The sequence below is a fragment of the Mustela putorius genome, unplaced genomic scaffold, assembly GCF_011764305.1.
Source record: "Mustela putorius furo isolate JIRA1106 unplaced genomic scaffold, ASM1176430v1.1 tig00003845_pilon_pilon_pilon, whole genome shotgun sequence".
Lineage (NCBI taxonomy): Eukaryota > Metazoa > Chordata > Mammalia > Carnivora > Mustelidae > Mustela > Mustela putorius.
In genome coordinates this window covers 5,017,936-5,039,822 of record NW_025421998.1, presented here as the reverse complement: position 1 = coordinate 5,039,822, position 21,887 = coordinate 5,017,936, and the positions used below count along the sequence as shown (strand labels likewise).

Genomic DNA, 21,887 nt, shown 5'->3' with positions numbered 1-21,887 from the left:
CTGGGATCATGACCTGGGTCGAAGGCAGAGGCTTAACCACTGAGCCACCCAGGCGCCCCAAAATAAAATGACTTTTGAAAGAAAAGTTTATGTTGCTTCAGAAAAGGGCTGCACTTCCTGACTTCTGCCATTAAGAATATTTCCAAAGAGAAACTGAGAACCATACGTACCAATAAAGTATAAATACCTCACTACAGCACCCCAAGTGTTTCATGATCTGGCTTCTGCCTCCTCTTCACGATTCATCTCCTGCCACCCTCCCGCAGGCAATCTGTGTTCCAAATCCAACAAGCTGTAATCCCTAAACAAGATGTGCACACCCCCATCTCATGCCCTTGCCTTCTGTGCTCCCTTTGCTCAGGAAGCCCTCTCCCCTTCTCTGCTTGCAAATTTAGTTCCATCACTCACTCCATGCGTGGCGGGTCTCAGCAAGGCACCGGTGCCTCAAGAAAGCCAACTCTGACGCCCCCTCTGGCCCTCCAGGGAGGGCTCGATGCCTGCCCCCCTCTACTCCACAACACCTTGTACGTGACAGATGTATGCCCCTGCTCGGTTTGTTGTATTTTCCTCTCCCCTCTGTCACACTGTGGTTCTCCAGAGGTTTGTAATGAACGGTAACATCTCCCTTCCTTCCATGCATATGCAGCCACTCCATCTGACTTGTCTCCTTCTTCCTCTCCCGTAGGTCACTACAATCCAATGACCTAATCCCACGCTTTCTGAACATCGCTGACATCGCTGCCGCTCCTTCCTTGTTTACAGACTCTTTTACTCTTGGCTTCCACAGGAAAGCACTATCCTGCTTTTCCTCCTCTCTGGCTGCTGCTTCTGTCTCCTTTGTTGGCTCATCGTCCTTTAACTGGCCCATTCAATGGGTTTCTCACAGCCTGGTCTTGAGGCTCCCCGCTCGTACACTCCCCGCTCTCACCTGACACAGTGCATCTGTACCCAGGGCCTAAGCATAGCCTAGACATTATGAGTCACAGATTTTTATCTCTGGCTCAGACCACTTCAACCAACTGCTCACCTACTCTCTTCCCTTTGATGTCTCACAGCTACCTCAAATTCAACATGCTCAAACCAGACTATTTTCCCTCCCAAATCAGATTCCCCATATGCCAGTGACTGTCACCTCAGGGAATGACACTCTCACCTAGCAAGGTAGAAGAAAACACTAAGAATCACCTTGGCCATTCCTCTCTCCCCACTTTCTCCTCATTTAGCTGACGTTTCACTACACCCTATGGAGTTTAAGTCATAAATTTAAGCATTTCTAGACTTTATTTCTCTCCAACTACAGAACACTCATTCAAGGTACCATCAAGTTTTTGCTCAATTGCAACAGCCTCTGAACACTTTGCTAGGGTCTATTTTGCCCAGCCTTCTGTAGACAGAAGGATCTTTTGCTCCATGCAAACCTGATCTGTCACCCCCTGCGAAAACCTGTCAGTAGCTTCCCGCTAGCCTTAACCTCCAAACTCCTTAACGTGCATGCAAACCCCTGCTAGTCCGAGCTCCTCCCAGGCTCTCCAGACTCATCAGTAACCTGTTCCCCTTGGCTCGGCGACAGTGGAGACTGTCTCAGCAGACACTGTCCAGTGTATCCTACTTGCCATGCTCGCGCTCACAACAATATCTTTGTGTACTTTTTCTCCATTATTCTGTGCATCATGTCAGCTTGCTGAGAAGACCTCTAGGATGGCAGCAAAGAGATTCTAACAACGTTCAACAAGCAAGAACATATGAAACAGGAAGTTGAGGTCTAGGTGGTTCCTCTCTTGTAAAGGGGTTACTATCTACCCAACCGTCCCTCCTGCCCTTCTCTATTAGGAAAATGCTTATAGATTGACCCAAGTCTGGATTCAGGGGCAGAGAAGGAAGAATCCCCAGCTCCAGGAGTCATGCAGTGGGCTGGCACCCAGGGGCACACATTAGCTGCTGCTTGAATGAAAGGAAGAGACAGAACTATACAAAAGAACCTAACAGGTGTCCACTTTGTGTCAGGAATGGAGGCACTGCAAATACCAGTGATCCCAAGTCTCCAGTGACAGTTCCCCATCAGAAGAAAAATCACAGGGAAGCACCCAGCAGGCTCGACCAGCTCTGCTGTGCGTTTCAAGTGCGCTCGTGGACAAAGCGCTCAGGCCATCCATCGGCAAGAATAATTCAGCCTTGGAGAACTGTACAGGAGAGAAGTGAGCAGACCTTGGAGGAGAAAAAGGATACTGTCGTTTATTCAAAAAAATTTTATTGACGGCCTACTGGGAAAACAGAAAATAAGACCTAAATCCCACGTTCTTTTGGAGGCTTACATTCCAATGGAGACAAAGAAGCAAGAGTAAATAGTTAACACCTTGGGTGCTTTTAAGCACTCAGGAGAACTCAGCAGGGAAATGGATGGGAGTGTCTGCGGGGTGTGTCTGTTGCGCATGAGTGTGCTGGTTCCGGGTAGTCAGGCAAGGTTTCTCTGAGAAAGCAGTAGTGAGCTACGAAGGAGCCAGTCCCGGCACAGTACTCAGGGGCCTGGTGTTGGCAGGGGGCATTCCGGGAGAAGAAAGACCCCGCCAGACGCAAGGACAAGCTACCAGTGGAGGAACCACAAACCGGAGAACAGCGCAAAGGCAGAAGGGACGAGTGTGGTGGCAAGCAAAGCCTAGTGAGCAGATGGGGGCGGAGGAACAGGAATCAGGCTTTGTGAGGCCTTCTGCAAGAACTGGTCGAAGACAGACTAGAGGGGAGGACAAGAGGACATCCCAGGGAAAGAAAAGGCCACACGCCGAAGCATATACAGGTGAGCTAATCTACAGTGTGATGCGTGCAAGGGATTCTCAAATACAAGAATATGTCTTCAAAGAATGTGCCTCTACCCTGTTTTTGCAGTCCTAAAAGGGAGACAGAGACAGAGTGAGGAAGATATGATGAAGCACAGAATAAAACAAAACAAAACAAAAATAGAAGAAACTTTACACATTCTACTAACCAAATCCACAGCCCATTGGGACCGACGCTGTGGAGGAACAAGGTGCTTAGATCATTCACTGATTAATACAGCCAAGGTCAGCAAGAGAGGACAACTGGTTCCATTCTGATTCTCAGACCCAGAAGGAGAGGTGCCTGCAAAAACACCACAGACTGCTGGCAGTTCAGTCTGGAAAGAGTCCACGGCTGAGGATATGGCTCCGGAGGACAAGGACATAGTGGCAAGACTAACACCATGAAAGTAAATGAGAGGAAGAGAAAACAGCAAGAAAAAAAGTGGCCAAGATGAGTTTGGGCCAATACCTATATCAAATGGAAAGCCACAAGAGTGACAAGCACGTTCAGAAATAGCAGTCTGAGGGCGCCTGGGGGGGGCGGGGTTCAGTTGGTTGCACAACTCCCTTCAGCTCAGGTCATGATCCAGAGGTCCTGGGATCAAGTCCGAAATTGGGCTCCCTGCTCAGCCGGGAGTCTGCTTCTCCCTCTTCCCCTCCCCTGCTTCGTCCACCCCCCACACCATCAAATAAATAAAATCTTTTAAAAAAAGAAGAAGAAAAGAAAGAAAGAGAAAAAAGAAAAGAAATAGCAGTCTGAGAAGTGAGGCTAGGAACCCAGGCACCATGTTGTAGTAAGAAAATCAGGAAGGTGAGAGTCAAAGGTCCTCTTTGACACAAGAAAGAGTGAGGACCAAGAAAAGGCCACTGAATATAGCAAATAAACAACCTCTGAAAGACTTTTGAAGAAGTAATTTTTAGTAAAACCCTGGAAGAAAAACCCAGATTATAGGAGGTTGAAAAATAAGCCGAAAGGCTAAGTGATCTTTATATTACAGGTCATTCTGGCTTAATTATCTGTGGCTGTCCTCTGAACCAGTGCTGTCCTAAGGGAAGGTAATGCAAGTCACAGAATGTAACTTAAAATCTTCTATGGAGATATTATAAAAGGTAAAATGAAACAGGTGAAAATAATTTTAATATTTCTTTAATTTAATATATCTAAAATGTTATCCCTTCAACAGGTAATAATATAAAATTTTTGAGCTATTTTACTTTATTCCCCCCCATACTAAGTCCTTGAAATCTGGCAAAAAGTTCACACTTGGGGCACATCTCTGCTCTCAAGTGCTTGACAGCCACAAATGGCCAGTGTTACTGGATTGAACAGTGTAGCTATAAACACCTTTAATTAAAAATAAAAAATCCAAATGATACCCCAATAAATGTTCAGAGAATTCTTAACATCTCTTGTATAATGTCCTAATCTATTACCACTACACAATTACAGAATAGCAGTTCATCTTGAAAACTTATTCATAAAAACTAAGACTTTCTGTCTATAGTGAAAACAACTGGCTCAGTGTAATCTGTCATTTTGTACAAAAGATTGTTTTCTGAATCAAAAAAAAGTTTTGGCTACAGTAGAAACTTAAAACAGAAAGACAAAAACCACGAATTGCTGTCACTACAGAAGTCTGGACTATAGAGGCAAGCTAACTGTTATAAATTAATCCAAACCAGATAAAGCATCCCTCCTGTCACATACACAAAAGGACAGAAAATGTGCAACTGATCACTGTTAGAATCAGTTTCTCTCTCTCTCTCTTTTTTTTTTAAAGATTTTATTTATTTATTTGACAGATAGAGATCAGAAGTCAGAGAGGCAGGCAGGGACAGAGGATGAAGAAGGCTCCCCACTGAGCAGAGAGCCTGACTCGGGGCTCGATCCCAGGACCCTGAGACCACGACCCGAGCCGAAGGCAGAGGCTTTAACCCACTGAGACACCCAGGTGCCCCAAGTTTCTCTTTTTAATCATAAAACAACAAGAGGTTTTGGCAAACCACCTTCATTAAGTTGGAAACAAACTCCATTAAAAAGCTATTTTCTCTTTGTTAATTAGCTTCTAGCTATTTCTTCAGGGAAAAAACTAGGATTACGAGTCCCAAGACTTCTCAAGGCAATTTTTATATTATTACACTAATGAAATACTCCAGTAAAATAAAATGTCATTATTCAAGCAAATTAGATAAGAGAAGTTGCCTCTGTTACATATATTCATCATTGAACATGTTTTGCCCTTTCCAGTACATAAAAAATTCCAAGAGAAATATTGTGAAGTGGAAATCTTTACCATATCGTAAGGGCCATCTGTGATTACTAAAACATGCACAGTCTGTAAATGTTCTAAGAACATTAATACCATTTGTTCCTTTAAAATAGCTTAAATGTTTGTCCCTTAAATTTTATTTATACTTTACATTCCCTCGGAAATGCTTTTTTTGGTAATCATGTAAAAATTAGTTGGAGTGGTGGTAATGAAGTAAATTCTAAATTAATGTGATCAGATTATTAAAATGTTACTGTATTTGAAATCTAGGCCCAGTCACATGCATCCATCATCTACCAAAGTGAGAGACATTAAACGGTTGACAGAGGGATTGCTAGGAAAAAACACGTTTTACAATCAGAGCTCTTTCAGGGAATTTCAGTTAATGCTTACTGTGTAGTTTCTGCCAACTGCCCTGGTTTGACCACAGATACATTTCAGAAACAGACCTTACTCTTCTAAATAAAACCTAAGTACAGTTACAGGACTATAATCTGCCCATCTGTGATGGCAAAATATACCCACTTCCAGGAAGTGAGACAGCTGTGCTGCAAACAAAGAGAAGTACATTAGCATTTACAGCTCAGCCAGACCTTCCTTCTAGAGAGTCCTGTTCGTGTTAACAAGTGGTGGCTCATGGCACCTAACTCTATTTAAGACGCATGAATCCCAGGTGGTAAAAGAAAACAAGAAGGTCGCTGGAGAAGCAATGACAATGGAAGAAACAGGAAACACACAAACTGTCCTCAAACAGACAAAGGCAGTCAGGAGATCTTTGGATTATCTTATTTCTCTGCTTCACAGCCGGCGGGGGGTGGGGGGGATATTTTATTTATCTTGGTATCGTCATCTTCTCCTATATATAGCTCATTTAACAGTTACTGAATCATCACCCAGGAATAAGAGCACTATAAAGTTGAGATTGACTTGCTTAATTAGCCTTAAGTTACCATGAAGAAAATTTTGAGGAACATTTTTATCAGGCAACGAAAATTCAAGCTTTTTATTTATTAACACCCAGTCATAGTACAGAAAGAAGTTAATACTAGTGTCTGAATCAGTTTGGGAGACTGTTTAAAAATGTTACCCCTGGGTGCCCGGGTTGGCTAACTTGGTTAAGCAACTGCCTTAGGCTCAGGTCATGATCCTGGAGTTCCAGGATCAAGTCCCACCTGCATCAGGGTTCCCTGCTCAGCGGGGAGTCTGCTTCTCCCTCTGACCCTCTCTCCCTTCTCTCTCATTCTTGCTCTCTCAAATAAATAAATAAATAAAAATTAAAAAAAGAAATGTTACCCCTCTTTCAAGTAATACACTGATGTTCAAACTGTCAGTGACCAACTTAAATCTCAAAACGGAAAGTTCCAGCTTCTAGTTCCTGGCCGGCTCCTCTGCTTGTCACATACATGTAACAGTGTGGACGAGCTCATGACCGAAGACCGGGTATAGAACTGTTGAGAGATCTATCCAGCAAAGACCATTCAAACACAAAGAGCACCAGGTTTTAAGACTGGATTTCTCTGTGTTCTTTCTGGTCAAGTCCATCCTGTGACTGAAGTAGGCCACTATCCCACTATCCCACTAATTCACCAAATCGAGGTCATTTTGAGGCTTTTAGCTTTGTCCTGACTTTGGCAGAGTTGTTGTTTCTCAGATTTTGTCAATCCTGCCACAATTTACGTGAAATGAGTGGGCTTTCCCTTCATCGCAGTTTAGCGTCTTTTCTATTTTTGCAGTCGTATAAACAGTCAAAGATCTGCATCTGCTACCCCTCAAAGCATTTGCCATGTTCAATTTAAGATATCTGGCTGAGAGTCATCAGTGAATCAGTCTTTTGGCAAACTGCCCATCTGGGGTCTGATCTGAAGCCAAGTAGCATATTTCCCATTGTGACAATTATCTCTTTTATAGGAGAACTACAATAGTTATTCTAGTTTCTAACTACTTGTCTCTGGGACAAGAATGTCCCATTTTAACCATAATGGAACATAAACAGTCTACTAACTCATAGTTGCCCTAGACATGGGGACTGTCAATTTGAACAGAATTAAAAGTTCAGAAAACATATTAGCTTTGTAGCTTTCCAGCCCTTAGACTCAGAGTCAACATTATAAGCATAAATTGTCATGGCACAGATGGTTCTTAAAAGGTATGGGACAGCAGACTCTCTGTCCAGACTCACAGAGGTCACAGAAAGTCAACTGGAGAGGACCTTTTGGTAGAAATCATTCCCATCAGCACGGCTGCGGCACCAACTCTGTCTCTGACCCTCCCCCTTCAGCAGTTCACATAGGGACATATCTGACTGCACCTGTGACACTGTGAGACAGAGGGATGGCTGAGAACCCCCCAGGCCACCCAGTCTTCTAGTTCCTCTGGGCCTATGAAACATGAAGAGTCCAGTTCCCAACATCAAAGGCCCATCATCAAAGCCTCTATTAAATCCAGAAAGAATTCTACACCAAGTGTACTGGGAGAAAGGAATATGATTTATACTGAGCGTATTAGGGAGAAAGGGATATAATTTCCTTGAGTAAATACACAGTTAAACCTGGTATTCAAGAACTTAATTTTCACCTTCGGCTGCTTTGCTTTCAAGTAACATCAAAGACCCATGACACACAGTGTTGGCAACCTGTCTGACCTGCTACTTAATTAGTTCCTGAATAATAGTTAAAGGTTGAGCTGTCATAAATCGAAAGCGTATTTCCTATAGGTGCAATGTTATTTAAATTAGGGTTCATTCCTGGAAGTTCTTTTCACATCATAAAACCAGCAAAACATCATAAAAAATAAACATAGGACTTTCCAAAGTTAAGTGTGTAAAACCAAACATGAAAAAAGGAAAAAAAATAAGCTTAATGCAAACATTACTTGTAGGAATTCTTCTGCATGCCTGACACTAACTGAGGCTTCCTGAAGTCCGAGTCTACTGAAGTCTGGGCTGCAGAGACCATCTTTTCCGGCTAAGTGTTCCCGAGGGAGGCAGTAGTGTGTATTACTTCCAGCAAATTTCCAAGCATATGACAGACTAAAGGGAAAAAACAAAGCCCTAGTTCCCTCAGCCGTGCTAGGAGGGTTTTACCCAGGCCATTTCAGCTTTACCATCCTGGAACTCCATGTGGGTACACCTGCCTTCCAAAAAATGCCACTTTACCTACCATAATCTACAGTGTCATAACCATGCATTTTAGCCGCTGTAGTAAAAAATTAACATCCCTGAGAAAAGTATGTTTACAGAATGAAGGTAAATTGGCGTTTTTCAGAAAAGAACAAGAAAGTTTCCAAATTGTTTTCTTTCCTCTGTATTTTCTGTAGGAAACTAGCATTTGAAGGAATATCTATTGCCCTTCCACCTTATTTCAGACAGAGTTTTATTAAGTTTACTTAAGAAGTCAACCTCCAGAGCACACACCGTACCCTCCTGTACTCCTCCCTGAGTGTTCCTTCACGCACTGAAGATAAAACACTGGTATTTAAACCGGAGGACATCTACCACACCCCACAGCAGCAGTTCCCAAAATAGCGCCTGTACTGGTATCAGTACCCCATGGGAACTCTGCAACTGGGGCCTAGCAATTTGCTTTGACAAGCCTTTCCTGACGGTCCTGATCCCTGTTGTGGTTGGAGAACCACTGCCATAAGCAGCTCCTTTCGCTAGAAGGCGAACTACAGCAGAAGTCAAGCGAGACCGGCAGATGAGGAGTAAAACGAGGCTGCAGAAGTCCAGAAGAGGAAAGCCTTTTTGGGGTTCAGGGGTTCAGTCTCCTCAGGTTACCTTCCTCCTTAACCCTGTCTCCTCTGGCTAATAAAGAATTGGAGTCACTGGTGTGTTCCTTGAGGAATGTTTCCTTTCCCACAGTCACACCGGGACTGGATATGGGGGTCTTAGACTCTTCTACCCTGGATGCCTGAAGGGATGCGCTAAGGATACCTGTAGCGGACCCTCACGGTCTCCTGAGCATCCACCCGCCCTCTGTTCTTTTAGAAAAAGAACTGATCTGAGAATCCAGCTCTTCCCCACTCTTGGCCCCAATGAAACTTCGGATGGGAGGAGGACTTTACCCCTCCAGGGTTGGAGCAGATAACACTGGTAATGCTGGCCTGGCCAGTCAAAACCCTGCACCATGCCCCCAGCCCCCACTCCCACATGCTTATTAGTTCCAGATCGATCTAAGTTGGTTTGGTGAGAGTGCATCTCCGCACTTCAGAAAGAGCTAATTAGTAGAACCTGGCTCTTTCCTGCTACACCTCTGGACAATTCTAAGGCTTAAATGGCAGCAGCTAGCTTACCATCTTTTTGCCATTTTGAGAAGGCAGAGCTGGGGATTGAAGAAAAACCAACTACTCGTAATATTTGAATTAATGAATAGTGTCATACCTTAAGTTAAAATTATGCCTGGTCTTTCTAGCCAATAAAATTTCCCTTTATGCGTCCCCTACTTTCAGCTGGCATTCTGATTACTTGATATGCTGCCCTTTGTGTATTCTTTCTTCCCTCTTCTTCCTTCGATAATTTTCAATTCTAAATCTACCTGCCTTGAATCTCTTTAGTTCTCTATTTTATTGACTGCTGCCTGCCTAATTTTCTACAACACTATCTTTCAGATATTCCTGCTAAAAAGTCATCTCCCTCTCCATAATGAAAACCCTGGAATCTGGTCTTTTCTCAATTGTCAATATCTCCTATTTCATCTCTCAATTCCAGTGATGCTATTCATTTATGTTTACCCCACAAGTTTTCCTAACTCGTGACAAAATTTTATCTTCTATTTTCTGAATTTTCCCATATTTTTTCCTATATTTTCTTTATCTATTTAAATCCTTTTTTTTTTTTTTTTTTTTTTTTTTTTTTTTTTTTTTTTTTAAGGTCTAGCTCAAACCCTATCTTTTATCAGGAAGAGTTTACCTATCCTACCAATATCCTCTAAAATTGCTCCCTTTTCTGGAGCAATTTATTTACCTTTCTATGTACACACCTGTACATTACTTCCTTGATAAAACTGGCTAGAGGATAAGAAGAGACTCGACCTTTATTTCCTTATTACCTTATAAAGCATACACACTTAATAAATGTTTGAATAAATCATGTTAAACACTTTACACCTGGAGTGTCATCATTCTTTAACCATCTCAAACTTATAAAGTAATTTAGATCTTACCTTCAAATCGAGATGAACTACATCATGAGCGTGTAAAAAGCGGACACCTTCTAATATCTGCCTCATGAGTCTTTGAACATCTTTTTCTTTAAAGGCTTCTTCTCTGTCTGCAACACACTGGTCAAAGATTTCACCCCCAGCAGCACTGGAGAAAGACAGAAACACACTTCAGTTATAAAGCAAAAGGGCTCATTAAAAATGAGCCTTTTTTTGTTCTTAACATTTTATGCATTAAGTATCTTCATTTGAAGTATAAGTTGAGGGGCGCCTGGGTGGCTCAGTGGGTTAAAGCCTCTGCCTTCGGCTCATGTCATGATCCCAGGGTCCTGGGATCGAGCCCTGCATCGGGTTCTTTGCTCCGCAGAGAACCTGCTTCCCCCTCTCTCTGCCTACTTGTAATCTCTGTCAAATAAGTAAATAAAATCTTAAAATAAATAAATAAATAAATAAAACCAATTAAAGTATAAGTTGAGTGTCTGTGAACTTCTGTCTACTTGCCTAAATCCATTTTTCTTTTTCAAGTAAAAATATGAAGCTTCTAGTATGATCTAAGATTAACATTTTCAAAGCTAAAGCAAAACATCAGTTTAAGAACTTCAAGAATTAAACATTAATAGTGAAATATACTAACACATTTTCAAGTGAAAATTTCTCTCTTTTTAAGATTTTACTTATTTGAGAGCATGCATGAGCAGGAAGGAGAGAGAGAAGCAGAATCTCCACTGAGCAGAGAGCCAGATGTGGGGGCTCCATCCCAAGACCCTGGGATCATGACCTAAGCTGAAGGCAGACTCTTAACCCACTGAGCCACCCAGGTACCCCCAAGTGAAAATTTCTCAAGATTTTTTGATTACAGAATACATAGAAATATTTTTATAAAAAATACAAATAATGAAAATAAAGCAAACAACCTCCAATTAATTAAAGGTCCCTTCTCCAATCCTCCAAAGGGCCACATCTCCTTTTGGTGTACTATTTCTTTCCAGATTAAAAAAAAAAATTTATATATATATATATATACATACACACACACATACATACATACATGAAAATATATACTTATTAAATGTACACAAAATATTAGTTGTGTCGATTTTTTCAAAAAACATAAATGGTAAATAAGACACATTCTACTGATGCTGTTCTACAATTTTTTCTTACTTAAACATGTCTTAAGAATCTTTCCTTGATGGTTTTATATTTATCTACCTACCTCATAATTTTGAACTCTTATATCCCTGTGAATAAACCATACCCCTTTGAAGGACATTTACTTTCTTCCTAATTATTCACAATTACAAACAATGTTGTGATGAGAAGGCACATTAGAATTTCTCCCATGTTTCCTCATGTGCCAAGAGCTCTCAAGTGTAGATACCTAGAACAAAACAGCTGGAGTGAAGGGAACGTGCATTTTAAATTTTAATAGGAAGAGCCTCTCCTCACCAGAAGTTTAATACTGATTTAAATTTTCTTCCAACCTCTCGGCAAAGCATCTCGGTTTGTTTTCCTCCAAATAATTTTGCCATTAAGAGGGAAAAAAATAATCAACATTTAAAAATTTTATTGCTCTTAGGCTGAAAGTCCATACTTAAACATTTTGCTCATACCAAAAATGGCAGTTCATGTCTTATCTCAAAATGTCCTTTATGTGTGGAAAAAAGAAAAAGACTAGGTTGTTTTCACAAAGTTGCTATAAATTATCATGAAATATAAAACTCCAAACAGCCATGCTGCTGTCAGACCAGAGCTACTTATTAATTGCCTTTCAGTATGGTAACTTAGTTCCTTTTTTTCTTTCCTTTTCTGTTACAGCAACCTATTTCCAAATTCTGCCCATATAAGGAAAGACCAGAATTAGATAAAAACATACTTAAGTTTAGCGGAACAGTTGCAGGTGATGAAAGTGAAAGCAAATAATTCACTGGCTGATAAGGTTTTCATTTTGGCTAAACCTATACAACTGATATTTTATTTTGATTTTAGTATTAAAAATATGAAAGCATCAAAGTAATTTTTATGTATTTAATTGTAAAATGCCCATATATAGGCATGGTTAAAGTAATATACGAGTCATAAGAAAAGAAATGAACAGTCACAACATCATTACAGAGTACATTAACTGCAGCCTTGCTCTACCATACTCTGTGAAGATGGACTTGATGACCTAAAGCAAGAGTCAGTATGAGCTACTCGGTCCCAAGCAGCTAGAGTTACACCATGACGGAACATATGGCCCTCTGCACGCGTACACCACCATTTGCCAGTTACAACTCAGAACTGTCCATGTTCCTCAACTAAAACAGAGAACAGTATTTTGGTTGAAAAAGTTTCCCAAACACAATGGAGTCTCCCAGCTCATTACTACCATTCACAATAAAATTCAATAAAGGTCAATTTACATAAGTGAAAAGATTTAAGAGCAATTTCTTATTACTTCATTCCACTATAAGGGGTACCAATCCTTGCTATAACCCAGGGGTTTCCTTTGTTTTCCCAACAATTTAAGGAGTTTACATAAGCACAGCATACGAAGTACAAAACTGCAGTTTTCTGAAAATTTTCAGAGATGTATTTCAAACGCAGACTATCAAAGCCATAAAGGTTAGCCTTCACTGACAGCAAGACTTGGACACCCTTCTGATACAATGTGCAATCATCCCGGTTTATATCTGCTGAAATGCAGTTGTATTAGTGAATGGAACTGAACAAAATTATACTAAAGAACAATCTGCAACCCTTAAAAGCATCTGTTATGTAGGGCTACCAGGACATAGAAGACTATTTACCAGCCACTTCACAGGAAGTATCTGCCTTCACTTAGAAGCCAGAGAAACACTACAAGTTTTGTTGTGCCCTATCTTTTAACCACAGCAACACTTCCACAACTATGTTATGGTATATTTACTTTAGTAGTGCTTATTTTCCACTACTTTAAAATTACCCAGAAACTGAGAAATTAACTTTATGATGAATTACATATAATTTTTTATCAAAAAAGCTTTTACAAAAACATTAATTCAGGAACTTTGCCCAAAAAATTTTACACAGAAACTATTTTTATAAAACAGATAAAGAACTTTTCATTTCAACGTTCTAGTGGCCCTTAGAAAGTTAAGTATCTTTTGATCAACATTTTGCAAATCCATGTATGTACACGATGTTTGCAGGCTAAAAGCAACTGTTTGCCTGGCTGCCTGCACCTAGGCTAGACTCTGACACCAAACATTCCTTTTTCTATCGAAACTAGCATATCCATTTGTACCTGCTTCAAGGCTCAGTTCAGATCTTTCCTGCCTCACTCTTCAAAATTAACAAATACCAATCAAATATGTTAGGTGCTGTGCAATGTGCTATGGATATAAAGATAAATTACAAATAAGTATGGGGACGCCTAGATGGCTCAGTTGGTTAAGTCTCAGGTCATGATCGCAGGGTCCTGCGATCGAGCCCCACATGGGGCTGAGCAGGGCGCCTGCTTCTCCTTCTGCCTGCTACTCCCCCTGCTTGTGCATGCTTACGCTGATACATAAATAAATAAAATCTTTAAAATAAAGAAAGTATGGCTTATAACTTCAGGTACTAGTGGGAGAGAAAAAAATAAAACATTTTTAAAAATACATATGTATAAATATATGTGCATGTGAAATTATATATCAAGTGATTTGATAATTCAGCAACTGAGCAATTCATTGGAAAGGAGAAAATAAAGCTTATTAAAAAATGACATTTATTCTAAGACTTGTAGAAGGAAAAGGAATCCACTAGCTGAAATGGTTAAGAGCACATCCCAGGCAGAGTGTACAAAGTATAAGGGCATGATGGTGTAAAAAATACAGGACATGACTCACTAAAGGTTAAGTACCTACTTCCCCTTTGAGCCAAATGGCAGAGAACTTACCCTTTATCTATAAACAACTAGAAAATGAGCAAAGTATATGAGCCAACTGTTTTCAGACATGAGAACGTAAGCAGTTTGGACCATGATCCCAAAGAAAAGGGACACCAATAAGTAGCCCTACTGTCTGTCTTCCTATTTGGAAATTATTTATGGACTGTGATACAGGGTGGTAGAGAAGCTTAAGCAGAATATGGCAGCCTTGCTAAAATGAAGACACAGACCAGGAGTTTGATGAAGCTAATGAAGTTGGATTTCAAGAGGAGTGACCTATAGAGAAAGATTTCCAGACATGTGCTTAGCTGTATCTTGAAGTCTTAGATAAAATACTAATAAGGGCAAGCATAAGGTGAAACTCTGTAAGGTCAAGCAAAGAATTGCTGGGAAGTTAGAAGCTGAATAATTCCTAGCATTCACAGAGAACAGTATAAGATATTTCAATCCTGTCCAGTTGAAGTAGACAAATCATGTGAACCACTTGGCAGTTAGCAGGCCCCCCATCCCAGAAGGGCCATACCTTAGTAGTAAGATTAAGTAGCCTCTGAACTGCCCCCAAGAAAGCGGATTTACAAGTGATTTAACTGCCTGTCAAAACAAACGTCATCATTTTTAATGAAAGATCATAAAATCCACTCAACACTGTGGCAATCTTAATGTATGGCATCATTCCAAAAATTAAGACATCTGAAAGTGCCACAAATTACAATCCATTCGGGGCACCTGGATGGCTCGGTGGGTTAAACCCTCTGCCTTTGGTTCAGGTCATGACACTGGGGTCCTGGGATCAAGCCCTGCATCAGGCTCTCTGCTCAGCAGGGAACCTGCTTCTCTCTCTCTCTCTCTCTGCCTATCTGCCTACTTGTGATCTCTGTCTGTCAAATAAATAAATAAAATCTTAGAAATTACAATCCACAACTTACAGGAAAACAATAAAAACAGACCCAGAAATAACAGAGATTATGGAATTGGCAGATAAGGCATTATAAATATACTCAAGGATTTAGAGTAAAATATGACCATAACAAGAGAGATGATGGGTACGAAAAAGGACCAAATGGAACTTCTAAAGATAAAGTATCTAAAATGAAAACTGCTCTGGATGGGCTTTATAGCACTGCAAAGAATCAGTGAATTTTAAGATATAGCAACGGAATTTTAAGACCTAGCAATTCAATCTTTAGAAAGGGGGAAAAAAAACAGAAACAAAAACAATAGGATCCCAGGGACCTGAGTGACAATATCAAGCAGTTTAACAGATGGTAATTGAAGGAACAAGAGAAGAGAGTTGGGGGGGGACACAAATATTTTTTTCCAATAATGGCTGAAAAACTCCCAAACTGATAAAAACTATAATCCCAAAGATCCAACCAAGAAGCTCAAAGTAAACCCCAAGCAGAATAAACACAAAGAAAACCCAAGGCTCATCATGCTCAAATTTCTGAATTAATGTTTTTAAAAGAGACATTTATAAAGGAACGGAGAATCAATGCAGACTTCTTGTCATAAACAAAAGGCAAATGACAACTCAATGACATCTTTAAGTGCTGAGAAAAGACAGTGTGTCTAAAATGCACACTGTGGCTGGAAAAGGACTAGCAGGAGAGGAGGTGTAAGTCAGACAGAAAAATAGGAGAGAAGGTCAAAACAATCTGAAACATTCTAGGTAAGGCAATGAGTTAGTATAAAACCCTAAATATCTATCTCCTAGATGCATAAAGCAGCACAACTCATGGGTAAAAGCTCTGGAATCACACACTCCCAGATTGAATCTTGGCTGTTATTTAGTGTGACTTTAGGTTGATTAGTCCTCTGAAATTTTTTCTCATATAAAATCTTGTCCTAAAATTTACAAATAAATCAAGTTGCAGGATACAAAATCAATATACCAAAATCATTGTGTTTTTATACACTAACAATGAACTTTCAGAAAGAGAAATTAAGAAAACAACCCCATTTTCAATGGCATCAGAAAGAATAAAATACTTAGGAATAAATTTAACCAAGAAAGTGAAAGATCTACACAATGAAAACTGTAAGATACTGATGAAAGAAATCAAAGAGGACATAAGTAAGTGGAAAGATATACCATGATCATGGGTTGGAAGAATTAATCCTGTTGAATAGTTCATACTATCCAAGTAATCTACAAATTCAACACAATTCATATCAAAATTCCAATGGCATTTTTCAGAGACACAGAAAAAAAAAATCCTAAAATTTGCATGGAATCACAAAAGACCCTGAATAACAAAGGCAATCTTGAGAAACAACAAATCTGGATTTCAAAATATATTTCCAATTTCAAAATAAGTTACTACTCAACCATTAAAAAGAATGAAATCTTGCCTTTGTGACAACACAGACCCTGATATGCTAAGTGAAATGATAAACACCATATAATTTCACTCATATGTGGAATCTTTAAAAAAATGAACAAAACAAAATTCATAGATATAGAGAACATACTGGTAGTAACCAGAGGCTAAGTGGGGAGAGAGGTGGGCAAAAGTGAGTGAAGAGGGCCAATTATATGAAGATGGATAGTAACTAGACTTTCAGTATTGATCACTTTGTAGTACACACACGTCAAGTCAAATTTTGTACGCCTGAAGTTTACATAATGTTATAAACCAATTTTACCTCTAATACAAAAAGTTTCTTGTGAAAAAACTGTGGGTGTGTGTGTATGTGTGTATTAAAGCTACAGCAATAAAAACAGTATGGTATTGGCATAAAAAGATAGATTAATGGAACAGAAATAGAAAGCCCAGAAATAAAACTATGCATAGATGGTCAATTAACTAATGAAAAAGGATATACAATATCCAAGAATATACAATAAAGGACAGTCCCTTCAATGAACTTCAATGAATGTTTTTTTTTTTTTTAAACTGGATAGCTACACGTAAAAGAATGAAACAGGATGCTTACCTCATATCATGCACAAAAGTCAACTCAAAATAAAGATTTGAATATAAGACATGAACATAAAACTCCTATGAAAAAACATAAGCTATAAGCTGCTTGACATCAGTCTTGGCAATTTTCTTGGTTTGACAACAAAAGCAAAGATAAACAAGTGGGATTACATCAAATTAAAAAGCTTCTGCTCAGCAAAGGAAACCATCAACAAAATGGAAAGCAATGTATGGAATGGAAGAAAATATTTGCAAATCATGTATCTGATAAGGGCTTAATATCCAAAGTATATAAAGAATTTATACAACCAATGTGATTTTAAAAATGGGTTGAGAAACTAAACAGACCATTTTTCCAAAGAAGACATATAAATGTTCAACAGGTGCATGAAAATGTTCTCAATATCACTAATCATCCAGGGAATGGCAAATCAAAACCACAACTGGGTATAATCTCATACCTGTTAGGATGGCTATCATCACAGAGACAAGTGTTGGCAAAGATGCAGAGAAAAGGGAATCCATGGGCACTGCTAATGGGAATGTAAATTGGTGCGGCCACTATGAAAACAGTATGGGGGGGCGCCAGGGTGGCTCAGATGCTTAAGAGCCTGCCTTTGGCTCCGGTCATGATCCCAGAGTCCTGGGATCAAGCCCTGCATCTGGCTCCCTGCTCAGCAGGGACCCAGCTTCTCCCTCTCCTTCTATTGCTCCCCCCGCTTGTGCTCTCTCGCTCTGTCAAATAAATAAAATCTTAAAAAAAGAAAAAAGAAAAGGAAAGGAAAGAAAAGACAGTATGGAGTTCATCAAAAGAACTTCCATATGACCTAACAATCCCACTTCTGGGTATATATACAAAAGAAATGAAAACAGAATCTCAAAAAGATTAACACTCCCCTGTTAACTGAAGTATCGATGAATGGAAGAATGGACAAAGAAGATGTGATATACATAAAATGGAATATTATTCAACCATTTTAATATATTCCACATATATATGGAATCTAAAAAAGCAAAGCTCCTAGAAACAGAGACTAGACTGGTGGTTACCAGTGGGTGGGGAGGTGGAGGAAAAGGAGATATTGGTCAAAGGGCACTTACTGGTCTTGCAGTTACAAGACAAGTAAGTTCTGGAAATTTAATGTATAGCATGGTGGTGATAGTTACTAATATTATATACTCGAAAGTTGCTGAGAAAGTAAATCTTAAATGTTCTTACCCACCCCCCCTGCCCCCCAAAAGGTAATTATATACCTTGATGCAGGTGTTAACTAATGCTGTAATGGTAATCATCACACAATACATAAGGGTATCGAATCAACACATTCTACACCTCAGACTTACAAAATGTTTTATGTAATTATATCTCAATAAACCTGAAAATTAAAAAAAAAATAGAACAGAGAATGTATATACAGCACGTGAATACTTTCTATAAAGCTGGCTGAAAGACTTAGCATAGTGCCTGGCACACACAGTCACTTCTTACACGACCAGGACACTTTGTTCCCACAGCAACTAGCAAGCATTTCTGGTTAAACACCAACATCACTGTAATCATTTATATTTCCTTCACTAAGCCTGTAGCATGGAGAGGGCAGAGGCTGTGCTGTTCTTACTTTCATACTTTTTTACTCTTATACCACTTTTATACTATTAGCACCTGGTGCATATGGCAGGTACTTAAGTGTATGCGAAATGTATTAGTGACGTGGGGATCATAAACCTGCCCGTTTCCCTCAAAACAATCTACTGATGTGGCTGAGAATTTTGATACCTCAATATCCAAAAGCATATTTCTAAGACTTCCTCTTCATACAAAAAGTAGAATACAAATATTTTTAGACAGATCATATTGATGTGTGGTCCTGAAACCATGATCACTAAATCAACAGAAGCCACCGAAGATTTCTAAGCAAGGGAATGATATTACCACATCTATGTCTTAGTAACCTACCAGAAATCTGTGGAACATCCTGGAATTGAAGCCAGAGTGATCAGCCAAGAAGCTACTCAGAGTCCATCAGAGACCCAACAGAGAGGAGAAACAGCAGGTACCAAGAAAAAGGAACGCAAGGATGAGGTTTAAGTGAAAAACTTGGTAATTTATTATTTACAAGCTTTTAAAGGAGATAAGGTAAAGGAGGAGAGTCAAGGTTTCAGTCCTGAGCTATGAAATAAATGGGGAATAACAATGGAAATGGGGAACAGAAGAAAAACAGGCATTATCTGGGCAATGCAGGGGAGCCCACATATTCATATCCTGAATTGATAACGATGTGTGGCTGGATACAGAGAGACGCAGTCAGAACTTAGAAGGCCCAGGGCTGGAGACAAAGATTTGGAAATAATCACTATAAATAATAGCTGAAGCCACACAGGTTGTTATCAGTCAGAGTAAATGCACAGAATATAAATGCACGACAAGAACACCGCTAACGAACTCTGGGGAGCACTTGTATTCACACGGCAGAAGCAGGGTGAAAGGCTGTGACAGATTTAAAAGAAAAAAGAAGAAAAAAGAGAGAGACCCTGAAAGCCAAGAAAGAAGACATTTCAAGAAAGAAGGTATAATACAACAAAGGGTTTACAGAGAGTAAGAAGTGGAGTGAGCGCTGAAAAGAGGAGACAGATTTTGGCAAACGGTTTGGGAAGAGCAGGTGCGGCAGCTGAGAGTCATGGTGCAATGGCCCGTGACACATGCAAGGATTGGCGGAGAGCGACACACGGACGAGGTGAGGAAAGCTGTAAACGCAGCCTGCTCCTTTAGAGAGTACGGCAGGAAAGGACAAAGCAAGCCAGGACCATGGTTTAAAGACAGTCAAAACTGAGGAAAAGGAATTTTAGGATAAGAGAGACAGCCACACTGGAAGACAAGGGCAGAGCACCGCCTTGGAAGAGGGGCTGAAAAGCTGAGAGAGGTCAGTGAACTCACCTTAAAGCAAAACTACGGCCCTAGAAAAGAAGAGAGTTAAAAAGCACAAATTAAGGTCAGCCTCAGAGTTAAGCAGTGGAAGCTTCAGATAGAAGCGAAGGGGTGAGGGATGCTGCGGGAGAGTGCCTGCCAGCCTTTATTCTCTCCAGAGAGGGGACAAAGGGCCAGGTGTCTCAGAAAAGATGGGAAGCAGGTGATGTAGTGAGTGTGTTAAAGGTTTTGAATAGATCCTGAGATCCTGGCGGGGGCAAGGGGGGGGCACATTAAAAGAACGAGAGATTAGGTAAAGAACTACCCAAGGACAGCGAAAGCTCATCTGAGACTGGGAGAAAGAAGGAAATAACGTGAGGTGCTGGCGAGAGACTAGCAGAACTAGCCACGGAAGAAAAGGGAATCACAAAAAGGAAGTGAGTTTGGAGCCAGCAGAAAGACCGGGAGACCTGGGAAGAGCCCAGGATTAAAGGCGGAAGAGCAGGTTTGGTGGGAACAGGAGAGGAATGAGATCTGGTGGGAGAGTAGCATTTCACAGTCTTTTCTAGATCAAATTCCAGTCATGCCTTGATCCTCTCCAAAACAAACTGGAAACCAAAATCTAGGTAGGCAGGGGATTTATAAATGAGATTCCTAGACCAACTTTTTTTTAAGTTAGAAAACTTTATTCAGATATGATCCACATATACTACATTTGTTAACCATCCCGTCATTTTAAATATTTTTATTAAAAATACCCTGTGTGAAACACATTTTATAATTTCTCTAGAAGGGATTCCTATAAGTGAAATTACTGAATTAAAATTTATAAACACAATGCTCTTGAATTACATTATCAAGAGGAAGCCACTATTTTAGCCATCTAGAATTTGCTTTCTACAAACTTCCAAATTTTTTAAGAATACTACACATTTGTAATGTTTTTTTAACAATATTTTTAAAAAAATCTATGTTGAAACATTTATATCCACCTTAGCTTTTTAAATGATTGCACAGTAATTCACTTTGTGACATTATCACTTATTTAACCAACTGAGCCCTTTCTATTAAACAATTAGGTTATTTCTTTTTTTGTTACATTAAAAAAACCTTCACTGAATATTTTCTAACACATCTTTGCTCAACTGCCCCATTATTTCCTTGTGGAAAAATATGTAAGTGAAATTGCTGGATTAAAGACTGTTCATCATCATCGTTGTTTTCAGTTTTTGATACACAACTCCAGTCTGTCCTCCAGAAAAGTTGCACCTGTAGCATAAATCAGATGTTTCAACCCACGAACATCAACTTTTTCGTTATGATCTCTGCCACTCTTGTAAGGGGAAATATTTTTAAATTTACATTATATAATTTCTAAGAATCAATATTTTTCATATACATATAGGCCATTTATATATATGTACATCTATGTGGAATTTCCCTTCATATCTGTTAAAAAGAAAAGCACAGGCCCAACCTGGTGTCACCAAATCAACAAATCACCAAACTAGGGCTTCATATCTAACCTAATTACAGTTTCAACCTCCCCTAAAAGTATAAGTCTTTTTTTTTTTTTAAGATTTTTTATTTATTTATTTGACAGAAATCACAAGTAGGCAGAGAGTAAGGCAGAGAGAGAGAGAGAGAAAGAGAGGAAAGCAGCCTCCCCACCGAGCAGAGAGCCCGATGCAAGGCCCAATCCCAGGACCTTGAGATCATGACCTGACCTGAAGGCAGAGGCTTAACCCACTGAGCCACCCAGGTGCCCCTAGAAGTATAAGTCTTAACCAGTCAATCAGAAAATTTCTGACCAGCATCAGCAAGGAATCTCACATGGGCCCTATCCATCCCCCCAAAAGAAGATGAGGTAATCCACCGAATAAGACTCCCTGCCCTCCCCTTAAGGGAAGGTGATGTTGCCTGA

At 39.8% G+C, this 21,887-nt stretch overlaps 1 protein-coding gene across 1 annotated transcript in view; it reads right to left on the bottom strand.

Moving 5' to 3' along the window:
* Window positions 1-21,887, bottom strand: part of STK17A (serine/threonine kinase 17a) — a 40,807-nt gene that overhangs the window by 7,564 nt on the left and 11,356 nt on the right. The window contains exon 3 of the mRNA XM_045089535.1: window positions 10,243-10,387. Within this exon, the coding sequence (XP_044945470.1) occupies window positions 10,243-10,387 (145 nt within the window). The remainder of the gene's footprint in view (window positions 1-10,242; window positions 10,388-21,887) is intronic.